This window comes from Buteo buteo, chromosome 10, assembly GCF_964188355.1.
Source record: "Buteo buteo chromosome 10, bButBut1.hap1.1, whole genome shotgun sequence".
Classification (NCBI taxonomy): domain Eukaryota; kingdom Metazoa; phylum Chordata; class Aves; order Accipitriformes; family Accipitridae; genus Buteo; species Buteo buteo.
This window is the reverse complement of record NC_134180.1, coordinates 32,937,952-32,961,118: the sequence shown is the minus strand read 5'-3', so window position 1 is coordinate 32,961,118 and position 23,167 is coordinate 32,937,952. Positions and strand designations below refer to the sequence as shown.

Genomic DNA, 23,167 nt, shown 5'->3' with positions numbered 1-23,167 from the left:
ACTCTTGCTGTCCCCAGCTTTAGGTATAGGCTTTGTTCTGCTGGATGGCCCAGGTGCATGGAGCTTGCTAAGCAAAGAAAAGATTGCAGAGGGTACATGGAGCAGAGGAGAGTTGTTCTGGAGGAAAGGTGGGTTTCCATGGTGGGGGGATAGCTAGTGAAGTGAGTAAATACGTGCTATAAACATGTTCAGAGCATCTCCATGTGAAGAACCCCGCACAGCCTTTTTGAGTGAATAGAAAGAAGAGCCTGGGTTCAGTTCATATGTCTGTTTTCTTTTCTTTTCTTCTTCTGGTCAACTGTGGCTGTAGATAAGAGTTTTCTATTTGAAGTTCAGAAGGGAAGGGAAATCCATTGTTAGAAGAGGAGACTTTCTTTCTGCTTGATACCTATCTCCAGCGACACAGCGGAGAAGGAAAAGATTTGCTATGATAAAGGTAGCTTTAAAAAAAAAAAAAAAAAAAGGCACATTGAGTGTTGCTTTTCTCTGTACTTCAAAGCCTGGAGTAATATGGAACAGTGTAAAAGAAGAGAGGAAAAAAAACAACCTAGCCCAGCCTCTGCACGGGGGCTGTGAATGCAGAGCCATAATAGAGCACCATCCTGGCCAGAAATCCAGCGCTCTGCCCGAGCCGTTCATCTGGGCTTGGCGTGGTGTCGGTCAGTGTGCACAGCACCCGCCTGGAGTCCACAGGGATGGGCTTCAAGGGGGATGCTCATTGTGGGGGGGAGCAGAGGAAACGTTTTGCAGGTGTGCATCCTCTGGAAGGACTGAACCAAGGGAAGTCACTCACTGGAAAGAAAATCAGGCAAGTCTGGAAGGAGTATGGGAAAAACGTGCCAATAAACATTTAATTATTAAACTAACTCTTGAGATTGCATAGAGTGTTCAATACGGTGTGGCAGAGTGAAGAAGCTGAACAGCGCGGCTCTGGTGAAGGCTGTGCGTGGGAAATGGCTAAACATCTCCGTCCGTGCGCCCTGGAGCCAGTGGGATTGGCTTTCTGGGGTCCTGGGCTGTAGGGTCAGCTTTCCCTGGGGCTCAGGTGTTTCCAAATGAGCCGGAGCAGAGGGGTGCTGGGGAGGGGGTGCCTGTGGCTGCCGCCCCCTTGCTTGGAGCAGGCACAGCTGAGCTCCATGAGCATACAGGGAGGCTCCAGCCTCCATGATCACCAAAGGGACTTGGGTGGCCCAAATGCAGGTCTGGGCTGTGCGACATGGGCAGGGATGGGAGCTCCCTGCCAGGGGACAAGGCAGGGGACAGAGAGGTGCAGCCCAGGGAGCAGGGGCTTGTGACACCCCTGTTACAGTACTGCTGTGTCCACACAGGCTTCCCCTTCCCACTGGCCCCGTGGGTGCCCTTCAGCCAGACTGATGGCATGGGGCTCCACATCTGCCCTGCTGCCATCGTGGTTTTGGTCGTCGTCCCCATCCCAAGCTCAGCGTGTGGTCTTGGCTTCTGGGGCAGCCCTTGCTGTGCCAGCCCACTGCTGTTCTGCCAGGGGGTCTTGGGCTCGCTGAGCTGCTGGGGCACTCCTGGAGCAGATACCGCCCGATACCCCACGTTCCCCTCTGAGAAGCTGGTGCAAGTAAAGGAGAGAGCAAGCGTGTGCTGGAGGCTTTGCCTCTGCTGGAGTCTGGGGAGGAGCAGGACGAGAAACCAACAAACTCATTTTCAGTGCTGACCTGAGCGGAGGCTGGAAGTGAAAAGATTTCCAGCAAACCTGGGCTGGTCAGGGTTGCTAACGAGCCTTTCCTTTGAGCAATGTTTTACATTCTTTAAAGATCGCGGGGAGCTCTTGGGGAGAATCTGCTAAAGTAAATGGCAGAGTCAAGTGTGCCGGCTCCTTTCTTTCCCTTTTCTTTTTCCTTTTTTTTTCCTTTCCCCTTTCTTGGTTCTCTTTATTATGTGGAGTTGCTCTGGCTCTTTCTCTCACTTCTGTTTCTCCTTTTGTTCTCTCTTTGTCTATTTATCACACTGTGAAGGTTGAAAGAGATGTTATTAATCTGGGAGAATGAAGGCAGGATTAGTGGTATGAATCGGATTTTGAGAGCTGTAATGATAGAAAGACTCGCTCTGCTGGCGGGCTGCGTGAGTTTGATAAATGGGGAGCACTCCAAACTGACTCGCGCCTTCCTCCGCACTGCTCGCTTTGCCCGCTGGGGCGTGCCATGCTCTCAGATCTGCCAGCCATCCCACACCGCTCCTACCTGAACCAGAGCAAAAAGCCAAGGGTAAATCAGAGACAAATATCTCCCATTGCACTTAAAGAGATCATTTCTTTCAACATCTTTTTCAAACAGAGTCCTGTCAAGTTCTTGGACAGCCTTGTGTGGAGGTAGGATCCTTCCTTGGAGTATGGCTCGGAGCCGCGGCCATGCATTATTGTCTCCTGCCGTGGCTTTGCAGAGAGCAGCGAGGAGTTAGCATGGCTGCAGCGAGGACTTAGCATGGCTGCAGCAGAGCTCCCGTCCTGCAAGGCACAAAGAAGCAGGAGCATCTCTGCAGGGCTGCACTCTGCTGTCTTTGCCTTCTGAGAACTGCACCGAGCTTCAAACCCCCGGGGGACTGGGAGAAGGCAGGGGGTATTTCATCATAAGTTGCTTTGGGGTCTTTCCCTGAAGTCTCCTGAATGAGGGGTCCTGCCCTTGCATAACGTGAGTCAGGTCCCTTGTTAGCAAGCTCGGGAGGAGACAGCAGGCTCTGGGGACAGCAGGCAGAGCGACAACCCCCAGCTATGGGGCACAGCAGGACTGTCTGGACCAGCAACTTTAGTGAAGAGGGTCCTTTCCTGGGATCACCCCACTGCACGCTCCCCCACTTGAACCCTTCCTCATCCCCACCCTCGGGTGTGTGGTGGTCCATGTTGCACCCTACAGAGCCAGAAAAGCTAGGGACAGACTTGTAGGTGTAGGGTACGTAGCACTTTGAAGCTGGTTTGTGAGCACAGAGCTCACTGCCCTGTTGCGGTGGTGCCACCAGGCATTTGTACATGGGGACTGTGCCCTTGTCCTAGGGCCCTTCATGGTGGTCCTTACCACAGCCTGTGCTGTGGCTTCTGCTGTGGACATTTTGGGCTCGCTGCTTGCTCTCATGGCTAGGTTTGGCTCTTGTGGTCCAGCCCACAAGTGTGCATTTGCTGAAGCGAGATGTGGTTGTGTGAAGGCCACGTGCAATGTGTTGGGAAGGTTTGGGTGCTTCAGCACCCCTCGCTCCAGGGGCTGTGGGCAGGGACTCGGCCCTACAGCCCACCCAGGGGGGCACGGTGTCTAGTAGTGGGTGCAGGACCACCCGCCACCGCAAGGTTTGCATCTCGCCTGGGTTGAGCCGGGGATTATTGCTCGGTAGAGGAGGGGGAACAGCAGCGTGCGGGAGGGACCCCTGCTTTGAAGGGGGAGGCAGCCCACGGGCAGCCCACAGTCGTCAATGTCCCTTTAACTACAAGGTAATGGACTCGCCCACGCTCGGGCTGAGCTCTCGTCCTGCCATTGCAGGAACGGTAATGATTGTCGAGGTAGAGCTAATGAGACGTGCACATCTTTAAAGGATCGTGTCTTCTGAGACAAAATTAAAAGAAAAAAAAGACAAAAGAAGGGATGGGGGAAGGAGAGAAAGTCCGACTGCAGTGCTTTGGCCAGCGAAACGTCCGTCCATCCGTTCTGCCTGTCCCTTGGCAGGATCACCCCTAAATGACTAGCAGGGTCTCTTTGCTTCCTGCCGCAACTCCTGTTTGGCTCTGGGAACCTTTTCAACTCCCTGAGGCCCCCTGACAGCCCCTCCGCAGGTCTGGTCCCCAGGGCGAGGGAGCAGGGCACTGCTGGCCGTGTGAGAGCATGGCAGGAGCACCTTTGCTGGGCAGGCGGCGGGAGGGCAGGCAGCCCAGCCGCTGTATGGCACAGCTCTGGGGACAGCGGAGCTGGAAAGCGGGATGGGAGGAAGGTGTGCAAGGAGCTGAAGGACACAGGAATGTCCTCTCTTGGGTTGGTTGAAGATGTGGGGTTGGTGGTGCTATCAGTCCTGGCTGGCTCATCCCTGTCTCCATCCCTTGCTTCCAGGTCTGGGATGCTGCGCTTGGCGCTTCCCAGCGTACATAAAGGTACTGGGGATCTGGATACCAGGGAGTTAATGATCCCCCCAAATGCCTGCCCCACAGGGGGAAGGAAGAGGTGGCTCCCCTTTGGTGTTGGGAAATGCCCCATGGGCACTCCTGCTGCGGGAGAGGCTGTGCGGAGCGGAGCGGGCTGAGCCAGATCCGGCCCTTTGGGAAGAGCTGGTGGGGGAGCTGGCACCTTGTGTGTAGTGCATGTTGTGACTGCCTGCACACAGATTTCCTCCCGTTCTCACTATTTCAACTTCACAGGTTGAATTGGTTCAGAGCATCCAAACTAAATGAGGAGAGAAATGATCAGTCAAATATTTCTTAAATCCTGTCTTTAAGAGCTAAGTGCTTGGCTGGAACTTTAAGGCAGGTAATGAGGCTCACTTCAGATCAGCTTGTGATGTGGAAACTGCTAGATTGACCAGGCTGCGACTAGAAGAAAGCTCTGTCACAGCCAGGGACAGTGCGGCACGGGACTCCCCACGCCCCGGCACTTTGCGCCAGCCTGCTGCTGCCTGCAGCTCCCTGCTGCCTGCGCCCATCTTTGCCCTCATCTTGCAAGGAGTAAAATACAGCTGGGAGCTTGGGGGAGCAGCCTGCTTGCACGGAGGTGGGTAACTCCCTTCCGCACAGGGGAATGTGTATGTCAGTCAGTGCCTGGGAGTCCAGCCCCAGTTTGCTCCAGCCATGTGGGTGAGAGCTTAGGGGGGAAGCAGCGACCAAGAGGACCCCTGTCCCTCCAAAGGATTCTCACCGGTTTTCAGTTTAAAGCTGTCAGATTTCTTTTGCTGCAGAAATCAGAGTGACGTCAAGCCAGTGGCTCTGTGAGGTGGGGTGCTCTCTTAGCTTCGTCTCTAGCTGGTGCAAGGGGAGAAGGAAAATGTGTTTATTCCAGCAGCCTGGTAAGAACGCGTTGGTAGGATTGGTCCTTCCTTTTCAAGACACCATCCTTCCTTCTGCAGTGGGGCACTAGCAGTGCTTGTCTGCAGCATGACAGCACCTTTGCAAGGCACTTTCCAGAGTAGAGGGCTTGGTTTGCTGGAGGAGAAGTGGCAGTGCAGGAGCAGCAGAGGAGAAGGGAGCAATGCTGGGCAAGATGGGATGTACCAAGTGACTCTTCCCAGCTCCAAAATACTCACTTCTCCTTTAGTCTGGGACCAGGGAAGAATCTGGTCTTACCTGGCTGCTCTGCACAACACTGCCAGTGCCAAACTCCTATGTCCTTGCTCCTAGTCATACCATGCCCACCTGGCAGCACCTTGCCATCCTGCTGTCCTCTGGGCCTTTCCTGGGCAGGAGCTGGGGACCCTCTGAGCTTTCTGCTTTGTATCCAGGATTTTTAGGCCTTCTGTTGTTAATTATTGAGATGTAATAATGTGATTAGTTCACTATTAAAAAAATCGCTGATATGATTACCATGGATTTAATATCACATGATATATCATTACATTGTTACATGGTGACAGATGTAATTGAAATACACTTATTGGAGCCTGGGGTCGTGTTTCATTCAATCACAGCAGCACCTCCGGGGGGCAGAGCAGAAATGGCAAAAAAAAAAAATAAAAAGGCATCAGGATTGGAAATTATAATGAAAACAAAGAAACTTGCAGCCTGTTCAAGTCTGGGGCAACTGCTGCTTTGGCTTTTTCTCCATAGAAGTTTAGAAAGGTAGAAGTTGGGAGCGCTGTCTTGTGGATCAGCCGGAGGAGATAGGTCAGCCAAGTTGAAACTGTCTGCTCAGGGGATGAGCAGGAGGACTTGTGTTATGGACCTGTACCCAGAAGGCTTCCAGCCATCTTGCAGCACATGAGCCCGGCTGCTATGGACACTATACCACTGACCTGCCAGCCCCTCCTGGCTCCTTTTTAAAAGGCACGTGGACCCAAAAATGGTACCTGTTGTGCTGTGGGAAAGCCAGTCAGCTGGCCCCTACCTCCTGCCTAATTCTGCCTGTTTTGGAGTCAGGGATCACTCAGCTGCCTGCGTTTGGCCCGGGCTGTGCCACAGAGGGCAGGTAGGCAGAGGTGAGCTTTGCCTGCAGGACCGCAACCCAGGTCGTGTTTCGTTCCATGTGAGTGAGAAGAGGTGACATCTGTCTCTGCCGCGTTATCCTCGGGAGGATCTGCACATGGGCTCTAGGCAGCTGGGGCGAGGAAAGGAGCACCTATCATGTACCCTCTGCAGAGGCAGCCAGCTAAACCGGAGCCTGGGCAGGGAAGGGACTCTGCTGTCTCTGCCCGGGGGCTGGGGCAAGGCTTGGGCTAGAGAAACGTGCCTGCAGGAGAAGCACAAAGACCCTACCTGCTGCTGGCACAAGCCTGCTACTGGTCCTTTTCAATATGGTGGTGAACAAGAAGCTGGTGGTGAACACGGAGGTCTCCTTTTCCTCCATCGCTTCCCCTTCCAGGGAAACAACTGTTACCCACCCTCCCAGTCCCCCCCCAAGGCAAGTGATAGTTTGGGGTGTTACACTGGGCAGGATGGGGCTATGGCAAGACCTCAGAGATACAGCATGGCATGATTAATGCACATTAATTGCTCTGATCGTCACCAAGTGCTAAGTCTTCTCCTGTAAAGGGGGCCAGTGAGGGGCTGTTGCCTCCCAGAGCTGTGATTAGGACTTGGGTACACCTGTCCCCAACCCTACTGCAGGTCCCCAGGGTTATTTTATCCCTGCAAGACGGTGTGTAGGTGACTTTGAAACTAAAGGTGCTGTGTTTAATCTCATCCTCATCCAAAACAAAGGAAGGAGGAAGAATTTGCGGACGGAGTGAAGGCGACTTTTCCAACCAAGAGGAGAACGGCAGTGTGGTGAGCTTGAGACATCTGGATGTTTGCATAATGATGCGCCGGCATCTGGCCCTGCATCGCTAGCTCGGCATTCACACGTTCCGCGCAGCATCGCCTCCTGCTCCAATGCGTCTGTCCCGGGAGCTGGGTTACAAACCTTGCTCATGCTTGAGGGGTCATTTCTGTTTTAGGCTTTCGATTCTGTGTCATCCCCCATACGGGTGCTCCCACCCCCCTTTTGTGGAGCCAGCATGCCCATTATAAGCCCTTGTTTTGCTGGGAGCTGTGGAAATTGATTTCCAGCTGGTGTGGGAGCACTCTGGCTGGGAAGGCTCTGGCAAGCATCTTTCTTTCGAGGTTAAAAACATAATTTCAGTCTGACCTCTGAGTTTCGGAGCTTTTGTTGGTTTTCTCCACCCCCAGATGGTTTTTGTGTGTGATTTTAAAATAGCCTTCTTCTCTTGGTTGAAGCTAGCTGATGCGTCCGCTTCTCATTCGAGGATTGTTGTGTTTTATTAATGCTGTTATTATTCCATTACTGTCATTGTGCTCTTTTATAGCAAATAGCTTAATTTAGTTGAGATACACAGATGCTGAGAGTTTAAGTGAAATCTTCAGCACTTGGTATGCTGGGCACTGAGCAGATACTCCCTAAGCACTTTGGTATAAACCTTTCACTTTAAAACAAATTGGCTGCTGGGGTAGTGCTGGGTGGCAGGAGTTTGGGAGAGGGGAAAAGGGGTGGGGGAGCAAGTACCTGTTTAGCACCCTAGGGAGGACTTCAGAGTCAAACGTGGCTATAGGTGCTCAGGAATAAAGCTCCCACTGAGGGTTTTACTCCCAAGATGGAATAAAGCTCCCACTGAGGTTTTTACTCCCAAGATGGGCTGTGATGGGGTCCTTTTCCCTACCAATGCTTCAGGACAGGGGGAATTACACCACCAGCATTGCTGGGTTGTGTTGGGTTGAGGTTTTTTGGGGGTGGAGGGGCAGAGTGTGCTGTATTTTCTGCAGCTGAAGCTGCCTGGATCCTGGGAGAGGTGGGGACTGGTCATGGTGTCACCCCAGGGTAGATGAGACAGTGCCGTTGAAACCAAATTAATCTGGTTGAAGAACAATGTTGCTGCTGGAAAGCTGGACTGTGCTGTGAGTAGTTCTTGGGGTAGAGGAGAGGGGTTGAGAAACAGCATTGGTGCCCAGATGACTTCGGGGCCAAGGGTCCTGTTGTTAGAAATGACTTGGGTGCTTAAGCCTCCTGGGAAGCTAGTGCAATCTAGGCTCTGAAGTACCTTAGCTACTTTTGAAATTTTACCTCTTATTGTTGACAGATGTTCATCTGAAATGGATGCTTCTTGCTCAGTGCCTCTGGGCGTTCATTAATACTAGTGATAACAATTCCAGATTGTCTCCTACACCATTTTCCCTGCCTCCGTTCCTTAAAAATTACAAAGGTAAAGCCAAAACCCTGTTTAGTGTCATGCTATTTGTGTACTTAACTCTTACTGCCTTGGCAAAACCTGCAGATCCTGGTGCTATCAGTGCCAAAATTACTTTGTGTGGGGCAGGGAAAGCCAAGAATGGAGTAAAGTAAAATGGAGCAAGCAGGTGCCTTCACCCTCTCCCACCTGCAGCTGTAGGACACCCTCGTCTTTCTGGGGAGGGCTCTCCCGTTTTCTTGAGCTCCTCGGGGACAGCCTATTTGGGGTGTAGCTGGCAAAGACTTGCTTCCCCACCTTTTCCCGTGGCCAAGCGAGGGGAGCAGCTCCCCATGACGTGAGGACGGGTTGGGGAGGAGGTGTGCACTGGCCCATGCTGCCCATCCCCGGTGTGCACTCATAATAGCTTGGGGGTCTGTGGGAAGTTATCGGGATCATTTTTTCTCCCTGCTTTGAGGCAGCTTTGTGGCTTTATCTGGCTTTCGAGGCGACCGGGGTAGCTAACAACATGCACGGAGCATCCTCTGTGGAGGAGACCTGGTGCCCGGTTTTGCTAGAGGTCTGCTTTACCACTTATGAGAAACGAGTTAACCTCCCTTTGATCTCGGTTCACGGCTAACCCTTTAACAAAGTCCGGGATGTGCGAGGAAATCAATACTCAAGGCATTGAATTTAACACCAGCCATCAACTCAAGCGTAACACACACACTGACTGACTCCGATTACAAGGAGCGGGCTGGTTTGAAGCTCGTTTGCCAGCTCTCTGGGGTGATGCGGGGCGGCAGCGGGGAGAGCAGGCGCGCTCACATGGCTTGCTGTCACTTGAGGGGGGAGTAAGAGGGACCTGGCACGCTCTGCCATGTCCTCCCGATCGGCTCTGCCTCTTGGTGCCCCTTGTCTCTCTCCTTATGCCTCTGATTTGCAACCCCGGCAGCTGTTCCCCGACACAGGAGGAGAGAGCTTGGATGCTGTGCGCTGTCGCTGAACGCCTGTTTGTGTACACACGTAATTGCTCTTCGCTGGTGAGGAGCTGCAGCAGGACTTGAGGCAGGGCAGGTTCCGCTGAGCTGGACAGAAAGGGTGCTGGAACTTAAAAATCTGGAAAATAAAATGCTGCAGGCGGGAAAGGTTGAGCGTCTGGTCAAGGAGGCAGCCGTGTCATTTCTCCAGCTCCAGTCGTCCCCGCAGAGATCTAATTAGATCAGTGGAGAGCTAATTGGGACACCTTGTTCCATACCAGACGCTTGCTCTTTGCTGGAACATTGGCAGGAGGTGGCGGGCGGGCTGCCTGGCATGGCTCTGTCGCCAGGAAAGCCAGGTGGTCCACAGCCAAGCACTTTCTAGACAGCCCATGAACCTTCTCATCACATCTCAGCCCTCCAGCCCTCTGCTGCAGACCAGCTCTCCTCTGGGGGGCATTTGTTCTTGCTTGCTCTTGTTTCCACCAGCCATAGCCAGAGCTGAGACAGCACACGTAGGTTGGGGAGGGGTTCATGGGGCAGCTGAAGGATGCTGAGAGATGTGGGATGAGTGTTACATGACCCCACAGCTCTGTCCTTGTGCCACGGCTGCATGGGGGCCATCCCTCTGCTACCCACGCTCAGTAATAACTCTGCTGGGCACGTGCTCCTGGGACCTGCTCCTCAGGTCTCGTATCATCAGCAGGCAGCAACTAGGCAAATCCTAATAGCGGTTCCGAGGCGCACTGGCAGGGAGGGGCCAGCCGAGCCGCTGAATCCAGCCCTCGGCAGCAGCAAGGCAATGATTGTTCTTACTACAGGCAGAACTGCAGGCACAGCTAAAAGCCATAACTACAGAGTGTCCCAGCTTGCCCGGTAAGGAGACCCTGGCTGGCTGGCTACAAGAGGGGGTGGTCGCTGCCCGTGTCTTTGCCGGAGCCCAGCCTGGCTGGCGCTCGGTGAGCCTGGTGGCACCAAAGAGCCATGGCGGTGCCTTTCGCCTCCCTGGGAGATGTGAGCTGAGGCCTTGGGGACGCGAAGCCCTTCATTTCTATCAACCGTGTCATGATCACCTCTGTCACCTTCTCAGGACCGTAATGCAGTGCTGATCCCCCCTTCCCAGTCCAGGTAGCTAGTCCTGCCCCCACTCCTGCCTGGCCGTAGCTGATGCAGTTCATCCGCCCATGCCTCCTCGAACAACCTCTTCTCAGGACCTTGCCGTGTCCTCCTTTCAGGTCCCTTTATTCTCTACTTTCCTGACCTCTCTCCAAATCGATTCTCTCATGGCATGCCGCCTGGCCCCTTGGACCATCTCCTTCTGTTTGCTCTTCCATCGAAACTGGGGAGCCTCGATTTTGCCCCCTGCTGCCCTGGTAGGCTGTGCTGGCTGGGCCAGCGTGGGTTGCCTGCTTGCCTGGTGTTTGCATCCATCAGAGCTCTTAGAGGCGCCTCTGCTTTAACCTCCTCAGTCTTAACCCTGACCTGAGTCAACAATCATGAGGAAGAGCTGCTGCTTAGATGATCCAGTGTAAACTCTACCTTTGATTAGACAGGTATCATCCCCAGGCACTGGCGCAGCAGTGCCTTGTTAACTTGCCTTGGTGTTCCCTCACTGCAGCCATGAGAACCTCCGACGCGGGCAAGGGACATGGCCACTGCCCTCGTAATCTTTATTGATCTTCTCCCTGATGCCTTGTGCATTGTATTCTCTTGCCTTTCTCTTGCTCTTCCAGCTGCCTCTCCTCTGAGTGGCTTTGCATCTTGTGGGAGTGCTGAGAAACTCGCTTTTATTCGATTCTTGCAGAGCAGTAACACTCAGAAGCCCCGACGGCTTTGTTGCGTTGGTGCTGTGCCAAATGTGAAAGATTGGGTTTTGCTCCTGAGAGTCTGCAGTCTGGGAGGGGGTAAGAGGGAGCAGGGGACATGTTTCCATGCCCCTCTGGTCTGTCCTATAGGGGTCAGTTTCTCTGCATCGTGCCAGAGGTGAGTTTTGGAGAAGGTCATGTATTTGTCCCAGGAAGGCATGCTAGACATGAGGGTGGAAGAATTTGTAAAATGTGGGCAGAGGGAGAGATGTATGTGATAAGACATACAGGCAAGTGCATAGAAGTGGTGAGAAGGTCCTGCAGGATCACTCTGGTCCCATCCCCCAGGGCCTGGGTTTTAGGAACAGATTACGAAACTAAGACGTGAACCTGCTGGTCGCCCAGCACCCCTCCCTTGCTGCCACCTTGCAAGCACCTAACCTTGACAATGCCAGGTAGTGAAAACCAGAGGGCTGAATTGCCTTGGCTTGCACCTGCAATGTGAACGGACGTTCAGTCGTACGGCACCTCCCCTACAGTTTTCTCTTGGTAACCTGTCCGTGGGTCTCTGCCCTCCGTGGTCCCATTCTCCCCCTGTCTAGCATGTTTGTGCATAGCAGCTGAACCGTCACCAGACGTGTGCCTTCCAAAAATGTCCAGAGTACCGGGTGCTGAGACATGCCGTGCATGCTGCAAAGGAGCGGTGTGTCTGCTCTGGACAAATGGCTTTGTTTTGCACTGGAAAAACTGGAGTCAAAATGTCATGTCAGTGTTTCACACGGGAATAGATTGCTCCTTTCCAAAGGGCAGCGGTTCTGTCACTGCGTTTTACTTTGTGGTTCCCAAGCAGAACTGTTCCCACACAGTGAAAGAAGACAGTATTTTGGCTTTTTTGTCCTGGTTAAGGGTGAAAGGCAATGTCAGAGCATCGGTGTTTCGGTGGGGTGGACGTGGTTTCCCAGCCTGTAACAGCAAGAGCGTGCTCCCTGCCAGGAGGCGAGGATGAGTCCTGGGGATGTGCTGCTTCTGCTTCCAGCACGTTTGATCCAGCCGGGCTCTTTCAAGGTGTGTGGAAATGAGCTACAATCTCATCATTCCTGCGGAGGCTTCTCGGAGGAGATAGCGGAAGGGTCACAGCGCCTCTGGAAATCTCCCTTCAGGCGATGTGCCGTCGCATTTCACAGCAGACAGACAGAATAACCTTTAGGGCATGGTAAGAGGCAGCGTTTTGAACTCCAAGCCGGGGAGCTCAGGAGCTCATTTCTCTGACACATCATCTGTGTCCCTGCCGCTTCCTGCATCCCCCTGAAATACCTTTGTCCTAATCCATCACTTCCTTAGCTGGAATTAAAAAAAAAAAAGCTGGGGAGTTGGTCCCTTGTGTGCCGGCCACGCAGAAACCAGCCTCCCCTGTGGGAACGCACCCAGACCCTCTGCCGTGGACAATTTTGCCTTAATTTGAGCCGCTCTCAGCCTGCATGGAGGTGGGGGGCTGCCCCGCCAAGCCAGCCCCAGCAGCGGCACGGCTCCCCTGCCCTCTCTTGCCTTCCCTGCATCGCAGCCTCTCTGGAGAGGTGCAGTACTTGGGTCCTGAGCTGGTTTTTTTTCCTCCCAGATTTATCTGACGTGGTCGTGGGGAGACGAGTGGGCTGGAGCCAGGCAAACTGGGGCACGTGCAGGCTGGCACGGGCTGCCCTTATGAACCGGAGGCTCCCACAGCAGCGTGTTAGCGGCTGTGCCGCACTGGGAGGAAAGCACTGGCTCTCCCTCCTCCCCTCTCTGGAGTAAATAATGGTACTTTTTATTTAGCTATTATTTCCCAGTGGCAGATAGCTCCTCGGCTGTCTGTTTAACTATCTTTATCTCGTCCTCCTTCTCTGTTTGATATAGTTATAGATAAACAGATAGCTACCTTAGTAAATAACATGTTTTTAAGAGACCGGTGGTATGGTTAACATAGTGCAGCAGCTGTTGATTTGTCTTTCAGTGTTGTGGTTTTTTTTTCTTAAGGAAATGCTTTAAATAAGGGATACTTCATCTATTAAAAAAAAATACACTTGTAGCAGCTGCTAAGCCCATCCATAAGCCTGCTTTACGTTGTATTTGTGATGGGACTGACAGTGCATGGAGGAGCCTGATTATACACAATTCCATTTTAGCAAGCCCTGCGATGTAATTTCACAGGGCGATCAGTGTTTGAATGTAATAGCAGCCTGTGCTAAGGTGTCAGAATATTAAAGGCGCTAATGGAAAAGCTCCCTGGTACACAAGGGGGACAGCATTACAGGAGACGTCGCAGATGGCTGGGCACTAAACTAATGGGGCAGGATCCAAGAAGGGAAAAAAAACCTAGAGAAGGGAGAGCTCACGGGAGCACGGGCACCTGCTTCCCTCTCACACGGAAATTAAACAGCAAGCGAGGGAGAGGCGAGCGTGTGCATGTGTAAAAATAGAAATCGAGGGGGGAAAATACCCCCTTTGGAAGGGCTTGAAGGTTTTGACAGTGAGCCCAGTGCCAGCTTTGCTTGGGAAAGGCATGGGGTTAGATTAAAGGGGGCATCTGGGGGACTGTGGGGCATGTCTGAGCATCACAGCCATCGTTGGTGGCCCTGGAAAGAGAAGAAAGGCGTGATCAGTGGATGCTGTTACCTACCCTTGTGTAATATGGCAAAACTGCAGCTCTCTTTGGCAGTTGTTAATCTCCGGTTAAATCCAAGGAGGGTGAGACGTGTCCATCTCGCTGCTGCCCCGACGGCTCGGCTCTGCAGCGTGGCGCATCTGCTGGGGCTCCATCATGCCATTTTCTGTCCTCATGTATGCAGGGGCTGACAGTGGGTCTGATTGTGGGGCAGTGGCAACATTTGCCTGTTTTCCAGCACCAATGGAGGCATCTTCCCTTTCCCCCTGAACCCCCAGTTTCCCCAGGAGCAGCCAGAATCGGACTGGTCCATTCTTGTCTGTGTGGAGAGGCAACCGTGGCTGCAGTGAATCATCATGAAGTGTGTTCATGGGTTCTCCTTGGTGTCATACCATGCTTCCCCGCTCTGCTGGCCACAGTGCTGTGGTGGGGAGAGGCTTAGCGCTGCTTTCCTGTTGAATTGGCCCTGCAGGGGCTGGGGCAGTTCCCGGTGGATAGCACCACAGGACGTGAGCCCATCCTTCCCAGGGCTGGAGGGGTAAATCAGCCATGTGTAGGTACTCCCTGGTAGCCATCTGCCACGTCATCGTTTGTTTCTGCCTTTCAGGCGCTAATCGGGAGCTGCTTGTGTATCTCAGTGTTGGGACCTGATTGCATACATCAGCGTAACCCAGCCTGGGTCTCGGTCACCCTGAGGTGCAGCCAGAAATGCCGGGACACATCGAAAAGGCAGCCCTGTTCAAACAGACATGACCTGTGGCTCAAGGGCAGGGCCACTTGTCCTGGACGGGGAAAGGTGCTGGCCATGTGTCCTCCAGCCCCTTGTTTTCACAGGAGCCCCCAGAGGAATCCTGCTGCAATTCTCTGCTCGGCCGCCTGACCCCGAACCCAGACCCCCTGGTCCTACCAGCAGCCCCCATTCTTGAGCTGCTTTCTTGGCGGTTTATGGCTCTGCTTGTCCCCTCTCCTGTGCCAGCACTGGCTTGTGCACACCCCAGCTCTATTTCCCAGCCCCTCGGCGACCCAGACCTGTAGCTTTGTTTTGCTTGTGACCAAACCCAGGGCTTTGACCCAGGTCTCCACAGCATTAACCTAGTGTGTCGCCAGCCGCAGAGCACACAGCAGTCGAGAACATTTTATCCAGGATAATCCCTAGCCTGGGAGCAAGGCAGAGACTGTTCTTGTTCAAACACAGGGAAATGTGAAGCCTAAACCGCTTGGCAGTTTGACACTCCGGAGTCAGGCACACCAGCGTGTTTCTATTGCAGCCTAAGCCAGGGCACGTGCTAATCCTGCGCAGCGGCAGGGCTACCTCCCCGCTGCCCGACGGGGCTGCAGCCTCCAAATGCACCCTGGAGAGGGGCTGTTGGTGGCTGCAGGGTCCATCCTGCCCCTCGTGAAGTTAAGAGGAGTTTTGACAGTGAATTTGTACAGCTGTGGCTGAGTTGGGGTATTGCCGGGACATGGGCGGGCTGAGGCTGCTCAGACATGTGGATAGGAAGAAGAGCCAGGCATGAGATCATTGCATGCCTCAGTTTCCCCTTTGCAGTGCTCCTATGGACAGAGATCTGACGGCATGAGCTGCTTATTTTAATAAGGAGAAAGCATGTACAGTTATGCTGCATCCTCCACATCTTTATCTGACACCTTGCTGCTTTCCCTTAAGCTTGACCTCTCCTCCTCCCATGGACTGGGGGCACCTTGCCTCTGTAAAGCACTTCCCAAAGGTGGGCAGAGCCAGGCACCTCCTGTGTGCCCAGCACTCACCTTTCCAAAAATAGACCATTCATCTTTTTATTTGTTTAATTTACTGCCTGACGTGAGGGATAAGATGTGGCTGTTTTAACAAGCAGCTTTGCAATTGGACCGAAGTGGACACCAGCTGGGCTTGCCAAAGGTTGCTCGGCAAGGCCAGGTAGGGCTGGCAAGGTGGCTTGTGTGCCAAGGGCTCCCTGCTTGCCCAGGACACGGGGGAAGCTGGCTGTGTGGTCCTGTTTTCTGAAGAACCTTCAAGTCCCATTGTGTAAAGAGGGCAAAGCACCAGGCAGGGTCCCAGCACCTTTTCAGCAATGTGGGAGGATTCTATCCAGATCTCATCCTGCCGCTGCAGGGTGCTGGCAATGGCAGGAATTTCCGAGGGCAGCACCTGCTTCCACCTAAGTGGGGCCAGACCCATTCGTGGTGTCCCCACGTTCGGTGTGTCGGCCCCTCTCCTCCCCCTGCAGCTCTCGGGGGGGGGTTGTGCTCCAGAGAGGGACATTCCTGGGAAAGGGCACCGCTCACATCTTCTCCTGCGTCCTCCCATGTCCAAACCCCAGCCAAACCACCTCCTCCTTGGTGGCACTGCAGATTTGTTTGGCAGAGGACAAACGCCCTCCGCTCTTGTCACCCCCACCCCTTAATTATTAGCACAGATATTTAATCCAAGGCTTCGGTGGGTGCCACATTGGGCAGAAGTTGTTTTCGTGCACCCGGTGCCACTCACGAGTGTTCAGGGAGCTTGGTGCACTGAGAAAAAGTAATTAAATGTGAGTGGTGTTAATGCTGTACCTGGTCAGTCTGGAGGCCCCTCTTGCTGCTGCGTTTGTAAAAATTAAATGCCTCTTATTAGCGGCACAGCAGAGATCTGTAATGTGCGTGGACAGAAAGGCAGGGATGGATGGAGTTGGTGTCAGGGCAGCAATTGCTTATCATGCCTTATCTGGGAATATGAAACTGTATTGCATGACATCCAGAGGCAGGCTGAATAGATATGCCAATTCATCTCGAGCCCGGGCTTTGACAAGCTAGACTGCCCTTGTTGAAAGGCATCAGTCAAACAAGAGCTGCTGGCTGCTTTTCCCTTTCTTATACTTTCTCTCGCTCCCGCGCTCCCTCTCCCTCTCTTGCCGCCTCCCCTCCCTCCGCCTTTTTTTTCTAAGCTTTTTCCACACAAAATTGAAAAGCTTTGGAAATAATAATAATAAAAGCCCCCCAAACTAATACCGTTTTAAGTACACCCCTCCCTCCCTCCCCAAATGGGATTGATAAGGAACCCCAGTGTATGAAGGCATGTTTAGATAACATTGAGAATATTATAGCGAGTGAGAGAAAGTAGGGGGAAAAGCTTCCTGCCGCGTCTAAGCCGGGAAAGGCGACGGCACCCTGGCTAATACGAGTGTTTAATATTTGATGTGTTGGGATAAAGCAGGATCACCTTCGAATTGAATTGAGTGTCAGAATGAGAATCTATTACTGAAATTCTTGTGTGATTTGACAGCAAAGCAGACGATGTTATTCTTCACTAGTTACCGCAATCTTCTCCCCTACATCACTTAAATATTTTTTTCTTTGCTTGAGTAAACACACATTATCCTTTTTTTTTTCCACCCCCCTTTCCTTTTTTCTCTCCCTCTTTTACACTTTTTTTTTTCTTAAATCAAACCTGCCTTTCGCAGGGCTGATGGAGTAGATTGTTATTTCTTTATTTGTCCTATTAAATGGAATTCCTGATCGTTTAATCCTGCTTTTGTAAGTGATTTAAAAATACTTGAAAAGCTGTGAATGCGATAGCACTTCTGACTAAACTGCTTAAAAGGGACACGCTACACCTGGGTTTAGCTCCTGCCTCCCGACAGCCAGCGAGGGTAGCAGGCTCCAGCACTGCCGGGGCTGAGCCATCCCGGGCTCCGTGCCTCTGTCCGGCTGGACAAGCTTTCCTCTGTGCCTTCCCTGCAGCAGAGGAGCTCTGGCAAGCTGCTTATTCATTACCCACCTCTTCTTTAATTGCATTCAGCCCCGATCCAGCAGCCTTGCTACTAAATGATTTGGCGGTGGGGTCAGGCCCTCAGTGGTGTTAAATTTGCCTTGTGGCATGCCGGTAAGTTTATGTGGCAAGAAATCCCAGCAAGAAATGTCCACCTCCCATCTCTGAAGTGGCACACAATTAAAACGGGATGTCAAGGGACCACCCTGGCGTCTCCAGTGTCCTGGGTGCTATTTGGGGGTGGCCTCCAAGACACCCCCAGCCCCAAAACATTATGGTTACTGGGTGGCACTGAAAACATTTTAAGCGGTGTTTAAAAGCCCTCTTAGTCATAGACATGACCTCTTTTTTTCTTTCCACCGTACAAAGTAATATAAAACCTTGACACTTCATCGTGGCAGCGGCGCAATGAGGGCAGTTAGAGGGAAATACTTATTTGGGGCTGATGCAGTGCACAGCTGACATGACAAGAGGAGGAAGACACTTCTGCTGTCGCAAAGTCATTTTCTCCATTGCGAAAATGTCAGGGGGTCGGCTCCAATCGGCAGGCTACTGAGCCCAGCCTGATTCTGGGGGAGCACAGCTGGCGCGTGTTGCTTGCCCAAGCCGGGGGCAGCTGGGGACATCTCACGGCCGCTTTCTAGCTGTTTAAAAACATGTTTTTCTCAGGCGTCTTTTTTAAATCCTTAACGGAAACTTTCAGCAAAAAACACTTTTTTTTATTCCTTAGTACCCACCCTTCAGCATCTTCTCAAACCACTGAGCCCCTTTGCTCCTGGGAGGATTTTTTCCAAAATGAAATATTTTCTCCCTGCCTGAAAGTGTCCGTATTAATATTAAAATTACAATTAGTGGGTGAAACATTTAAAACCTCTTGATGGGACATGAAAAACGAGAGGGTTGCTGGGCTGGGCAGGGCAGGAGGAGGCTCTGTGCTGGTCCTGGCAGTTCTTGCTGCCATGGTTTGTGGACACGCTTGTGCTGTTGCAAAGCACAGAGCTGCTTTTCCCTCCTGCCCTTCAGCTAAAGCACCCAGGGTGGTGCAACACCGGCAGCTTTAGTGGAGGGCAGAGGGGCTGGCGGCTGGCTGAGCAAGTCGCAGCATCGGCACGTGCGGAAAGGACGGGGCTGGCTCCGTCAGCGTCGGCACCTTGACCTAGCAGAGCTCCGACAGCTCCGTGAGGACCAGCCCTGTCCCTCCCTGCGTGTGCAGGAAGGATTTGTGGGGCTCCCCGTGGAAGTGAGCATCCTGACCTCTGCGCAGGTGCCCTGTTTGCATGATGCGGGACGTTAAATCTTGCCTTAATGTGACTGCTGAACACCAGTTTTTGTGAAGTGTGCAGGGCACTTCCCCATAAATAAATGATAGAGCATTATTCAGTCCACTTAGATCAATACATCAGTTTGACAAGTTCCAGTTCTGGGAATTTTCTGACCCCCTGCAACATCTTCTCTGCAGCTGTGCTGCTCATAAACCGCGATGTGTAGCCCAAACAAGCTCCAGGGAGCGGGGCGTCAGGACCCGACTGTGTTGGCACTGCCTCCTTGCTGCCCAGCGTTGCTGGGGATGGGGGCTAATTTGCACTGGGATTGCAGCAAGGGCAGGCGGGGGAAACTCGGTGCCAAACTGGGCAGCGTTTTTGCAAGAACTGGGCAAATGCTACCTGTGTTCTTCCCCTGCAAGCAGCACCATGGCATTGCCCAGCCTCGCTGGCATGCCCTCCCTGTGCTCCTCTCCCAGCGCAGAGGACCGTCTTTAACCCCCAGCACTACCAGAAGTGGTCCACAGAGTTCTTGTTTCAGGCTCTTTGCAAATTGAGGCAGATGCAGCATGGCCATCGGGAAGTTTTGTGGCCTGGTACAACAGCAGGGTGATCTCAGCCCATCTTTGATTTATTATAAAGCTAGTCCTAGATGCTGTGATTCTGCACGCGCAGCATCTCCCTGCCCCAGGCTGCTGTACCCCATGTCTTATCCCCCCTTCTGTTTTTTGGATTTTCTGCAGGTTGTGTGAGGTACAGGTTACCTAAGGACTTACCTCTCCATACTGGCACTTTTAACAGGGTGTGGATAATCTGTGATGCTGGCTCTATGCATGGAAACACAGTATGTTCCTAATCTCCTGCTGCTGTTAGCTCACATTTATCACAGGAGTATCTGCTTACCTTTGATTCGAGATCCCTACATCAGGGGCCTAGGGCGGTATTTGTCTGTGAACTGCTGCGTATGCCTATGGGATTGTATAAGTAAATAAATATAATTAATAATCATCTGACTTCAGAGCAGCATTGGCAGGGAGGTAAATGTAGCCTTCATAGAATTACAAACAAAATCAGGAAAAAAGGGAGAGCTTTCTAGGAGCTGGTGTGAATGGAAATAATTGTGTTCAGGCTGCTTGAAAATTATTCTGCAAACAGCATTTGGGTGGGTTTTAGCAGATCAGAGGCATTGACTTTGTCTCTAAATCAGAATTTTGACCAAAGCCATTTAAAAATAGCTTTTTTAAAAGATGCCTGCATTTTTTTATCAATTAAAATGCAGATGAAAGTAAAATGCCACGGGGTCCTGGCCCTGCTTCAGTGTCTGACCTAGAAGGCAGCAACCCAGTCCCTGCAACACCAGGACTGAACAAAGGGGAGGAACAAATTAGTGTGGTTTCCTGGCAAAAAGGCTTTCATGGCATTTTTTTAAATCCTTCGTCTTGCAAGTGAACCAGGGGCATCTTGGACTTTCTTACGGTTTGCTGGAGGGGTAAGCTTTGAAGGGGCAGGGGTCTGTGCCGCTGCCGGCGGCTGTGCGGGGCTGGAGCGGCGGCAGAGCCGGTGGGAGAGCGGCTGCGGTCGGCACTGGTTTCCCGGCGGCTGCGGTGAGCCGGCGGCAAGCCGACGGCCACAGCCACCCCAGCGGGCTGGGGAGCCCTGCGTCGGGGAGCCTCCGGCACCTTCTGCCTCGCTTTAACAGTCAGAAGAAGAACTTTCCTGTTTAAAGATTAAACGTTGTCTTTAAATATTAAACAGCAAAGCTCCTCGCTCTTGATTGTGTGGCTGCTGCCGGCAGGCGGCTCAGAATTGCCAATTTTAATTAAAAAACTTTATTTTCCAATGCAGCCCGGCGATGGCTCCTCCTCCCGGCCAGGACTGGCTGACCTCTCCCCTTGCTTGCCTTCATCTCTGCCTCTCTGCCCGCATTTTCCTCTGCCTGCAGCAAAGTGACGGTCCCTGCCAGCCCCGAAGTGTGAGCGGCCTCGTCTGGGACTGATCAATGCCCCTGGCACTTCCTTCCAAAACCCCAGGAAAAACAATTAAAACCCAATCGATTCTGCAGGCAGCTTTGAATATGCATAAGTGCACACTTGACCTTCAGTGGTCAGGCCAACTTCCACCCCGGCTGCTTAGCTAGTTTGCTCAGGTATTGCGGCTGTACCGAATGACCTTGATTAGGAAAGCAAAACGCGATGCAATGATGGGTCCGGTGCCGATCCTGGGGCAGGGGCACGTGCCGCCGGCTCCCTGCTGCCGCTGCTGCGGGGCCGGGGGAGGCAGGCTGGGCTTGGCACTGGCACCCAGCTGTCGGGAGCTTTCCAGAGCTGTCCCGGTGGCTTTCCCGGGATCCTGCCAGCCTCCCGCTGTGCTCCCTCCGTTGCTCCTGGCTGGGGTCCGAGGGATGCGTCTGGGCTGGGAAGGCAGCCTGCGATAACGGTAGCTCAGATCCTGCCCTGTCCCTGTAGCGGGACAGCCCTGCTCCCTCCCCGTCCCATGTGTCTTCCCCCAAAGTGTGCGGGGCTACCCCTTCCCTAGGGATGCCCCCCACTGCTGGTGACCCCAGGCCTGGACCCACTGGGGACCTTCCTGTGCTGTGCCTGGGCTTGCTCTTTGGAACGGAGCCCAGGAGAGGGAGCCACACGCGGAGCCACTGCCGCTGTCACCCAGGGCCACCCGGCAGGTGGGTGGCAGGGTCCCATCCTGCACCCTGACCCCCTGATCCCCCCAGCCCCACGGCTGGGCAGCCTGCATCTCAGCCGTGGCGATGAAGATACCAGAGCGTGTTTGTCGAAGGCAAAGGAAACCTCCTCGTTGTGTACACAAAGTGTAATTTCAGTGAATTATGCATAGACTTAATTAGGAGTTTTAATTGCTAATCATCTCCCAACAGGATTAGCAATGCTGTCTATTAATTATCTGTGGAGCCCTCTGTTTTGCTAAGGCAGGAGTAACAAAGCAGCATGAATGGTTACGTCGGCCAGTAATAAATTAACTCCCCCAAGCCCCGTAACTCCCGGGGGACCGCCGGCTGCGAGGGCTGCGTGGGGGCTGCGTGGGGGCCAGCCCTGCCTGCGCTGGGCAGAGCAGCAGGTAGCGGGGGCAGAGGGACTGGCAGCAGGTCCTAGTGGCAGGCAGGTGGGTGGTGGGCTGGAGCGGGGGGACCACTCGGCTCCGCTCGCCCCGTTCGGCCCCGATCCCGCCGCGGAGAGCATCTCCCCCAGCGTTTGCAGCCCGCGGAGGGTGTCGGCGATGCCCTGCCGCGCTGTGGCCACGGTTAGCGATGATCCCCGCTGCAGGAGGGAGATAGGGGCTGCTGGATTGACCCGATCTCATCTGGGGACAATGGCCCTCACGGCAACAGAGATAGCGCCGGCGTGAGTGACGCTAAGCCCACGCGCCCTTCTTACTGCTCACAATGCAGCGCTGAGCTTAATTCCTCAAGATGAAGAAGATACGTGGCTGTCAGGCTGTAATTACAGCCGTGTGTGTGACACGGAGGCCCAGCTGCTTTCACGTTTGCATTGTCCGGTGGATTTTTGTGCTGCTCAGGCTCCCGCCTGCCTCGCTCCTGCTGGGAGCCCTGCCAGGGGACACGATGGGGATGGAGCAGGCTCCCTCCGGCCAGGCTGCGGGCTCTGTGCAGTGGGGTGAGCAGTGCTGGCTCCCGGTGGAGTTTCGCCCAGTGATGGAAAGCCCTGAGGCAACTGGGGTCTGGAGATGGAAAGGAGAGGGGAGGCTGGGAGGGCTGTGCTTGCTCAAGGGGAAGGGGGCTGCTGGCCAGGCCAGCCTGGGCATGGGCACCCCTTTCCAAATCCCCCTGACTCCTGCTGCAACCCCATCCTTGGTGAAGCGGGAATGGGCGGATGAGGTTGGAGCAACCCAGGGACAAGTGGGATGAACTCGCAGCCCCTGGCTCGCCCCAGCACGGTGAAGGTGGCCTTGGGTGATGCCAATCTGGCACAGTGGCCAGCAAACCTCGTGAGGGCTGTCACTCATACGAAGCTCCGGGACCGGTCCTGGACACCTCTTCTCTGAGGAGCATCAGGTGGGACTGGCCAGGGTGAGGGTGCTTTGTGCAGGCAGCTCCAGGAGAGCTGCTGCAAGGGCGATGCATGGGTCCGCACTGAACACGGCGAACGCAGACCCACGCCGGACCTGGGAACAGCCAGGCCTGAGCGAGCACAGCTGGCTGCCGGCAGCGAGGCGCTCGCCCCGAACCTGTCTGCACATGGGCTGTGCGCCGGTCTGACCCTCTGCTTCTCTCTTCCAGGCGTACAGCTTTGCCATGGGGAGTTGGCCAAAGAACGGGCTCTTAGACATGAACAAAGGACTGAACCTACAGCACATAGGGAGGCCTCACAGCGGGATAGGTGAGTGATGCCGCCCCGCGCCCCTCCTGTCCCCACGGCTGCTGCTCCAGGCGCGCGGGA

At 53.6% G+C, this 23,167-nt stretch overlaps 1 protein-coding gene across 2 annotated transcripts in view; it reads left to right on the top strand.

Moving 5' to 3' along the window:
• The window catches only part of ERI3 (ERI1 exoribonuclease family member 3), a 136,558-nt gene that overhangs the window by 74,198 nt on the left and 39,193 nt on the right, over positions 1 to 23,167 (top strand). For both annotated transcript variants that reach the window (XM_075039292.1, XM_075039291.1), the window contains exon 7: positions 23,008 to 23,107. In XM_075039292.1, the coding sequence (XP_074895393.1) occupies positions 23,008 to 23,107 (100 nt within the window). The remainder of the gene's footprint in view (positions 1 to 23,007; positions 23,108 to 23,167) is intronic.